At 34.3% G+C, this 10,508-nt stretch overlaps 1 protein-coding gene across 1 annotated transcript in view; it reads left to right on the forward strand.

Moving 5' to 3' along the window:
- LOC111062708 (cilia- and flagella-associated protein 91) overlaps window positions 1-5,236 on the forward strand; it is a 49,232-nt gene extending 43,996 nt beyond the window's left edge. The window contains exon 4 of the mRNA XM_039442071.1: window positions 4,942-5,236. Within this exon, the coding sequence (XP_039298005.1) occupies window positions 4,942-5,099 (158 nt within the window). The 3' untranslated portion in view covers window positions 5,100-5,236. The remainder of the gene's footprint in view (window positions 1-4,941) is intronic.
- Window positions 5,237-10,508: the final 5,272 nt, after the last annotated feature.

Below are 10,508 nucleotides of genomic sequence, written 5' to 3' on the forward strand. Positions count from 1 at the left end.
CTGTAATAATTTTTAAAATCAGGGCAAGACTTTATGCTCACTCTGAATTATATGCTATATGGTGAGTGAGGAATAATAGTGTGTCCCTTATGCAACACTCTAGGTATATATATAAATATATAGTACTAAAACCATATCCATAGATTTTGGAAGCGGCATGTTCTCAATCTTTTGAAACAGAATTTATTGTCTAAGGGTGGTGAAAGAAGTTTTCTGCATTCTATAACAACAATCTGCAGACTGACGTTCCGAGTATTAGACCCCAACGGCCTTGTCGGTCTTGTTCAGACAAAGCTAGTGGAAGAAGAAGAAGAAGACGACAGGAGGAGAAGAAGAACAAGCGAGAAGCCGAAGAAGATAATAGAAGAAGGAGACAGAAGAAGAAGAAAATGAAAAATAATAAGAAGAAAAATATATAGATATAGATAGGAGATGATTATAACCGTTGAATACACTATTTTATCTATGACCACTCTTTTGACGAATTGAAAACTTATAAATAATTACTGTTGGTACTCCCATACAGTAACAGTCAGGGGTGTATTCAAATACCGTTGGATAACATCTTTCCAATATTGTTTCATTCATCTAGAAGTATATAATCTTTCTTACATTGATATCTCTTATGTATAAGTCAATCTTACTGCAGTATCAGAATTTGGCCTTAACCTGAACAATTAAAAGTCACATTGAAATAGTTATTTTGGAGTTTGGTAGAAATACATTTACATGGAACTCAATTCATTCATTAAAGGCTATCTACATAATTCTAATAGGTTCTGATAACCCATAATGATAAAATAGGTGTTCAATGAATAAATGAAGCCCAACAACTTGAAATATATTTCAAATTATTTAAGATTAAATTGATTCTACTCGGTGCTAGTAAGCTTTACATTTGTACATGTATCTTTGTATTGAATTATTAAATATTTGATGATTTTGGTAAAACGACATTTTAATCCTGGACTAGTAGTTCTGTGAACAGTAACCCTCGCGCAGTTATAAAACACAGTCTCGTCTCATACTGTCCATAAGAGTAAATCCTGTCTGTATGTCGTGTCGGCAAGATGTCGGTGTGAAAACGGCTAATGGCTGTTGGGGTTAGTGTATCAAAAATATGCCAACATCAAAAGCTAATCTCCTTTAACACACTGGCAACAGGTCAGCCAGAGTTGAAAGCAGAGAAAGGTCGAGATAAAATACTATGTTTACTTTCCGTTATTAATTGCATGCGTCATTGCATGCAATGAATAGTCAACACGACCGCTGATTTTTTACTAAGTTACATTGAGATATCAATTGCATGCAATTAAAAATCCACTCGACAGCTGATTTATGATGAATGATTCTATATTGATTTTTACTGTAATATTGGCGTTCGAAGGAGACTCCATTTCCTATTGTAATAACCTTAAAATGTAAAATCTCCAAAAACCTTGTATATACGTCGAGGCACAATTTAAAAAGAAATATACCTCAAATTTTTGTCATATATGTTCAAATGTAAGAAATATATGCCAAATTTCATGGTAATCTATTGATGCGTTTCGCCGTAATTGCGGAACATACCGTATAAACATAAAGAGAAATGCAAAACCGTCGACTTGAATCTTAGACCTCACTTCGCTCGGTCAATAAATCGAAATTTTAAGAAACCACAAATATCCTGGATGAAAAGGGGAATCAATTGCTACGTAGATTTGAATCTAAATGTCTAGGTCCACTACACAGTCTACTAAATTCATCATTTTTTCTCCACAGGAGAAACGTTTAAAGCTGGCATCAAATGATGTCACCACATTATTTACATATGTAAATTATATATTCATATATGTATGTCACGTAGATTGAAGGAGCATTGTTTGTCACGTTGTTTGTTGATTGAAGTAAGATTCTATTTTACTATTAAAATAAATCATAATGTAATTTACTTATCCACTTCGAAATTTACATAGTGATAATAAGTAGGAAATGAAATTTATAGCAAACACTTCAGTTGCTATGTAGGCCTACTGTATATTTTAAGTATGTTAGTTTATTTTATTTTTTACTACAGTGATGGAGTAAAATAAAAAAAACACTATTACTCAGCATTGTTATGTATTATTTTCAATGTCATTTTTTCTCTTTCTTTCCAATAATTTAAAATTTGTTGTTATTTTAAATAAGTGGATATTTTACTATTGTTTGTTTTTAATCATATTATTTGTATTGTAATAATACTTGATAAAGAGTTGAGTGTAAGAGAGGGTCGACTGCGACCTAACTTCGCTCTCTAGGAAAAATAAAGGCAGTCCATACATATGACTCACTCTGTATAATACCAGCAGGTAACTCGTGCTTTACACCGAGGAAAATTTTGTGTTGTGAAATGCAATCTCTCTAAGTCTAGGAAAGATAAAAATAGAATAATTATTTATTACATTTCATAATTACGTGAATGATCTTCACCAGAGTTGAAAATTCTCAGCAAAAAAAATCTGGTGTGGTACACTCACACAACTTCCCTTGCTCATTGAACTGTAAGCCTCTAAACGAGAATAGTTTAGGGGAATAACATAATGACGATTGGCGGCAACATATTTGAAACTACGATCAGACTACTGTGTATATGTGTATATATAATTGTTTTCAGAGTACTTTTTCCTTTGTGTAAATTGTGAAATTTGATTATTTTTTTTAAAAGTCGTCAAAACAGCAGTTCTACAGATGAAATATCGACTATGTGTTCTTTTTATAAACTGCTCTACCTACCTACCTCATGCACGAGAAGGAGGTTACAAGGTCCATTTCTCAAAGGATGGGGTGGGCTCCCCATTTGTTTCCCAGGAAAAAGACTGATGCCAGTTGTTAGAGCTGATAAATTACTATACAGTCTATGAATTTGAAAAAAATCGGTCTAGTCATTTTTGAGAAAAATCGTAAAAACATGGTTTTTTAGTAACTATCTGCCATTTTTCTCAAGAATATTACGGAGCTTTTGCAATTTTCCCAGAAATGAGACACATGTCAGTTGATAGGGCTTATAAAATAATAACTATCCATGGTATTAATTTGAAGAAAATCGTTGAAGCCGTTTTCGAGAAAACCGTGAAAAACATGATTTTTAGTCATTATTCGCCATTTTTCTCAAGAATATCACGGAGCTACTGAAATTTTCCCAGAAATGAGACTCATGTCATTTGATAGGGCTTATAAATAGCTAGCTATCCATGGTATAAATTTGAAGATAATCGTTAGAGCCGTTTTCGAGAAAAACATGGTTTTTTAGTAATCATCCACCATCTTGAATTGAATTTTATTGAATTTCTTGTTGTCGGATCCTCATGGTATAAGGACCTTAAGTTTAAAATTTCAAGTCAATTGGTTAATTAGGAATGGAGTTATCGTGTTCACAGACATACACACACACACACACACACACACACACACACACACACACACACACACACACACACACACACACACCACACACACACACACACATACATACATACACACACAGACCAACACCCAAAAATCACCCAAAATTTTTTTGGGGAAAGCAATACTTCCCTTACCTATGGTAATAGGGCAAGGAAAGTGAAAACAATTGATCAGTCTCGAACCTGCAACCACGGAGTAAAGAACACTTATTTAGACATATACATAACTCATTGTTATGTATTCTATGTTGCAACCTTCCATTCTTGGGTCAAGCAAGCTACCAATTACGCCACGGGATCACTTGTAGAATGCCCTGTTTTGTTGGACTTTTGGCTTTTATCGTTGCGTAAACTTTGAATCACAAATAATATTGAATAAATATGTTCCGATGAAAATTGATATATATTATAAGAATGAAAATAAGCCTATAACCATCCTCGGTGAATTCAGAATCTTAATGCAAAATTGCAAGTTCATTAGTGATAATGGGTCAATCGTATATTTCCTATCCCTTACATGTGTAAGCCAAGTCTTCCCTTCATAATATTATAGATAGATAGAAGATATAGATAAAAGAAGAAGATAGAAGATAAAATCTTTGAATACGCTATTTTATCTATGACCACTTAAGCAAAGTATCACAAACTGGAAACTTGACAAATAAAAACTTGAAGATATTAAAAATTTACATACTGGAAGCAAGCGGTGTAACGATGGGGACTTCACGGTTCCAGGCTATGAAAACTTTATGAATTTCAAACTAGACGAACCGAGAACTGGACGTACTGAAAACTTGCCAAACCAAAAATAGGTCTATAACCATCATTGGTAAATTGAAAATCTATAATATGCAAAATTTCAAGTTAATCAGGTCAGTAGTTCAGACGTGATGATGTGTCAAACATGTATTTCGTATCTCGTATAAGCCAAGTCTTTCTTCATAATATTATAAATAATAGTAATGCTATCTTGCGGCAACATTTTTATTTGGACGTGCGCGACTTAAGAACGTACAGTATGAAAGCGAAATGGCACTGATTCATTCACTCACCCACTCAAAATTACACCAACGATTTGCCCTGAATAGGGATTGAGAGGAAATGTTCAAATTTGGTACACAAGTTTAGCTAAGGTACACAAAATGTTGTATTGAAAAGTGTTGTTGTGTTGAATCTGCGTTTTCTTTTTGAATGCAGATGAACAGAGAATTTTCGAATTTAATTAAGATTTTCAGAGAACCATAGTAGAAAGTTTAAAACTTGTTACACTGGTTCAACTAAGGTGTACGAATGTTTTATTGAGAGTTCTTATTGGAAATGCAGTCAAATATACGCCCAAAATTGGTGTGTTTACAGCGACGGTTTTTTGTCGAATATGAAATAGACGTTTAAATCTGTTACAAAGATGAACAGTCGAATTGAATTGACAATGAATTAAATGTTTCTCAGTTACACTATTTTTTGTGAAATATTGGAAGACTGAAGTTGTTTGAATTTTTGTTTTTAACTACAGGGTTGCACCTCAAGTCGATCCACACATCCCCCCAATGGATGACCACCCCCCTACCGAACATCAATTCGCAATGGCCAGTCTTGGTCGATTGTTACATGCTAGTGCCACTCGGGCAAGAGGGCATCCAATGGGCGACGTCGAAGTTGAAGAGGATTTAGGCAATGACGCAGATATTCCTGACGACTAGTCAATAATTTGTAAATAAATACCGTCCCTGTGAATATTACTAATTGTGGATAAAATGTACAAATTTAACTTATCTTTGAATAAAATACATATCTGTGAATAAAATGCATATCTGTGAATAAAATGCAAATATTATAATGATTAATCTTGTATTCCTTTATTTCACATTTCACTTACTTTGATTCTCAGAACTATACAAATATCTGTACACTACACATCTCAGTAATCGTTTGACCAAAGGTACTGCTCCACAAGCAGTATTTTTTTACTCATTTGGTTGTTGGTTCGACAGAACCTAGGCCCCCCAAGGATCAAACAAATAATGTAAATGTGGGCCTATCAATTTAATTTAATAATTCTATTGAAACAGCAGTAGTATTATAATTATTCCTCTTACAGTATCAACAAATTTGCTGAATAGCTTTGAAAGAATTGCCAAGGCTTGGATAGAGTAGGTAAAATTGAGGCACAATCAGAGAGGTATGTGAGAATTATCAAGTTGAACGGAGCTACAGTGGAAGCAGAAGAAAAGGCAAGCAAAATCAGATATCAGACAATCATTTATGTATGTACAGAGTTGATGAGAATTATAGAAACAGTTCAATGCTTCTCTAGTTTTTTTTACTAGTTTAATCACCAATCAAATCTACTGTCAAATTATCATTGTAAAATATAAATAATGCTTTTTTTCATGATTCTCACCAACTCTGTACAACCGAATATCTACTTCTGGGCCACTCTGTATATTCAAGATACATATCCAATGCTACACTAGGTACTTGTTAATAATGACTAATATATTTGCATTGAAACTTTAAATAGAAAAATTAAGCATATAATTACTTCTTTCAATGTAGTGTTTTGGGGAAAAATCTCGGACCCCATTTCCTTAGAGATGTATTTTATATCCATATCCCCCCTCCTGGTGTTTGACCCCCACCCCTAACAATTTCGTGAACATCTTATGGCTTCAAATCAAGCATTTGATTATTGATTATTCAACTGAATTTTAGCAACAATGGAATAGATCCTAGCCACTACACTCTAGCTTTTATTCAATCAAACCATTGAGTGAGACCAAAACTTTATTTTGTCCTAAATTTAGCGTTACCGGTAAACTTAGTTGAGCATTAGACTCTAAGGGAGGCTGAAAACATAGTATAGCGGCGAGGGTGGAGAGTAGCGGACCTATGAGGGTTTAAAAAAGTTGATTGCTTAGACAAACCGAACGCCCACTACCATAGTAATAAATAAAATTGTATTATATTTTATATCTATTTGATACCTATGAGAGTTTGAAAAAGTTGAATGCACAGACAAAAGGAACGCTTCACTACCTCGAATTACATACATTGAATTGTATTATGTTTCCTATTTCAGTCATTTTATTAAAATTCATTGTGTATTCGTACTGGAATTTTAGGCACCCTTCCAGTGAATTTGAACTGAACATTTGCAAGATCTTCCACTCCTACTCCACGCAACTCCATCGTGATCATTCTCCTCCTTCTCCTCGTCCTCCTCAACATCATAATCATCATCTTCTCGTGTCTCTTTATCTTTTTCCACTTCATCTTCTTTGTTTTCGTCTTCTCCTTCTCCTATGTAGTCCCAAATATCGCCAAACTCTTTTTCTTTTACTATTAATTCTTGTAGAAATACTTCATTATCTTCTTTTCTTATTTTTTTATCATCACCTTTAAAAGTATCAACATTTTCTTCATTCTCCTATTGAATCAAGTGATTTTCCTTCTTCTTCAATCACAGCATTCTTCTCTTACATTGCCCGTGCACTGTTGTCATCTGCCTCTGTCTCTGCCTTCTGCATCTTCATATTCAATTTCGTTATCCTTTACAATCAATTACTCTTCCTGAATTTCTTCTTTTACTCTTACTGAGCCAGCTCTTATTTCTTCTTCTTCTTCTTTTTCAACTGCACTGGGAATTTATCCCTTTCTTCATTGAATTCTTCTTTCCTCACAGTCACAATTTCTTGATTAATTGTCTGTTAAACGTCACAATTTTCACGAAACTTGGCCACATCACTAGCATCCATCCTCTTCTCTACGGCTGGATATTCTGAAAATCACAGAAAGTCATATCCATTCGAATAGCAGGTAATAACACAATACTTTTCCCTCAAAACTGTTAAATGAGAATGGAAAACTGTCAGCACTCCTTATGTAATAGCATAATGATTCTCACCAAGTAATACTGACAGTAAAATAATGAATTTTGCTTTATCAAGTACATCAGTGGAATTTCACCAGACTAACTCAAACATTTTGTTAGAAAACCATTGTCAGAATAGCATTCAACAATAGGCAATGGAATGCTCACTTTACTTTAGTTGGCTCTACAGTCATGGACCTTGGCCTCCTCAACACAATGCCTCCAATCGTCTTCCCCGCCAATCTTCTCCAGGATCTTTGCAGCCAATTGTTCGAAACGTCCAGCATCTACCTCGTTCTTGGCCCTCCTTTGTTACTCGTCCCCATCATAACCCCTCCATCACACACTGGTCCCCAGATCCTCCGATACATCTTTCTCTCAAACGACTTTAGAACTCTTTTATCTCTGCTCAGAAATGTCCAGGTATCAACTCCATAAGTTACAAACCGTCTTACTAACATCTTGTGCATTTTAACTTTAGTTGCTCTTGATATCTTACTCGTAAAACTCCTTTGATTGGCAAAATATGCTCGATTGCCCATCATAGTTCTGTTGCATATTTCTTGGCTGGTCTTATTGTCAGCATCACTGCTGTCAGTGTTACTCCAAAATAAATCTTCAAATATTCACTGACGATACTGACAATATTCAATGACACAATCATCTTGATAGTATCAAGTTGTCTTCTTGCCTTCTTCTTTCATTTGCAGACATTCTCATGGTACTTAGTCTTTCCAATGTTAACTTCAAGACCCATCTCTCTTGCTTCCTCTTCCATTTCACTGAAAATCTCCTTCAACTTATCAAAATTCCTTGTTATCAGCACCAAATCATAGGCCAGTCAGTATTTGACTTGTTCTGCTGAGTATTGTATTACCTACCTTTTGAAGTATTGTTTCAAGAATCAATTGAAGAAGGTTGCTGACAGTGCATCACCTTGTCTAACACCGGTTGTGACATTGAATGAGCGGCTCAGTTTGTTTCCTATCTCAACTTACGCCGTCAAACCACAAATTGTCAACTTTATGAGACTGGTCAACTTTCTTGGGACACCCATCTCATTTAGCACACTCATCATTCTGTCTCTCTTGATGCTATTAAATTCTTGGCAAAAGTCGACAAAAATCATATTACTGTATTCAAATCTATATCATATTCATAACATTTCTCCATTATCTGCCTCATTACAAATATTTGGTCTACAGTGATTTTTTTGTTTGATACTCTTCTTCCTCCTTCAGAGTTCGTTGGCTACTTTCCGACTATCAGAATATTTAGCACCGCTCCTCCTGGTATATTTCTACACTATCAGCTTTCCATCCTCATTTTTCTGTTTTATGACCTCCTTGCACTAATCATCATACTTCTTTCCCTTCTCCTCTTCAGAAGGCTTCTTTGGGCAACGTCATTTATTGTATTCTTCGTATTATCACCCAATTCTTGCACCTCTCTTTCATCACCTTCATCAGGGATGGGTCTACCCAGTTCTTCCTCGTCCCTTCTAGCCTTCTCTTCATTTCTAAGGCTTTCAATGTCTATCACACACCTTCTGACACCTCTTCCATATCCGATTCTTGACAGCCTTTCTCTTAACTTGATTGATTGATTGAGTACTTTATTTATGTAGATTAAAATATATACTGGCTTATACACTTATATACAATAGCTTACAATACAGCAAAATTATAGATGAATTTACATAATATAGACCAAGAAAAAAATTATTAAACTGTATGTGATATGAAAAAAGCAATTTGTAATAACTATAGATAATTATATTGTTATGCATCTACATAAATTGGCGGAGCTTTGGACATATCAATGTCCATTCTTCGGAAAGAATATTAAAAATATCCTCCCCACTAACTCTCTACCAAAACGTTAATTTCGTTATTTGAACAAAGGATTTCTTTATTAATGGAAATATTGTAAAAGTTTTATTCAATATGAATATTAAAGAGGAAAAAACATAAAATTGATAAAGTAAAATAATTATATAGGTAGATAAGATGAAATAATTGATTAATAAAATGAAGTAGGCTGAAAGTAGATCAGGGTTATCAACTTTCAGTAATATACAGCAGTATGCAGTGGATAATTAAAATAACATGAGTTTATATAATATATATATATATATATATATATATATATATATATATATATATATTCGTTCTATAACATGGTTTAAAGGTTTATATTGGTGGAATGGGTGAGGGATGGTTGTCATGTGATCGTTCTAGGGCCGGACAGTTTCGGTCATTTGTTCCAGAATATGTTTTTTTAAAGTCAGGATGAAGCTTGCTCGGCTCTCGATAGACCTGATAGAAACAGGAAGTGTATTCCATGCACGACAGGCACTGACTAAGAAGGATTTTGTGAAAATAGTAGTTCGATGATTGGGTATCTCCGGTTCTAGTATGTGAAGCATCTATCCTCCTACCTTCAGAGACAAATTTGAAATCATCTTTAAAATAATTTGGATTACCATATTTCAAAATATTTCTAACAAGCTTGACTATTCAAAAAAGCCTCTGATCGGGAAGCTTTAATGTTGAACTAGCAATGTGGGCTGGGGTGATATGATCATGGCATTGGAGAGAGTAGACGAAATGTAGACAATAATTTTGGCAATGCTGTAGTTTATCATTCAGAGTGACTTGCATATCGTTAAGAACAGAATTACAATACATTAAATGTGGGAAGGTGAGAGATTGAACCAATAATAATTTAATGTTTCTAGGGAGGATATCGTGCATTTTCTTCAATGCATGAATGGCTGAGAATACCTTTTTACAAGTTTTGTTCACTTGTTCTGACCAGTCAAGAGTATTATTCATAATAATGCCTAAATTTTTAACTGCGCTACAGTAAGGAATGTCATTACCGTCTACACTAATTTTGTGAATCGATTCAAGGTCAATATTGTTTATAAGACGAGAATATCCAATTATTATGGGTTGTGTTTTGATGGGATTAAGCTTAAGGCCATTTTTCTTTGTCCATTCCACTATCGAATTGATATCCTGATTCATTATTCCAACTGTTTCATTAATTTTTGTTATGGGACAGCTTAAATAGATTTAAAGGTCGTCTGCATAAGTATGGAAACTGGAGAATTTGATAATGGAAGAAAGGTCATTAGCATACAAAGTGAAGAGGAGAGGGCCTAAAATTGAACCTTGTGGTACTCCATGCATAAAGTTTTTCCA

The sequence above is a fragment of the Nilaparvata lugens genome, chromosome X (genome assembly GCF_014356525.2).
Source record: "Nilaparvata lugens isolate BPH chromosome X, ASM1435652v1, whole genome shotgun sequence".
In the NCBI taxonomy this organism is placed as follows: domain Eukaryota; kingdom Metazoa; phylum Arthropoda; class Insecta; order Hemiptera; family Delphacidae; genus Nilaparvata; species Nilaparvata lugens.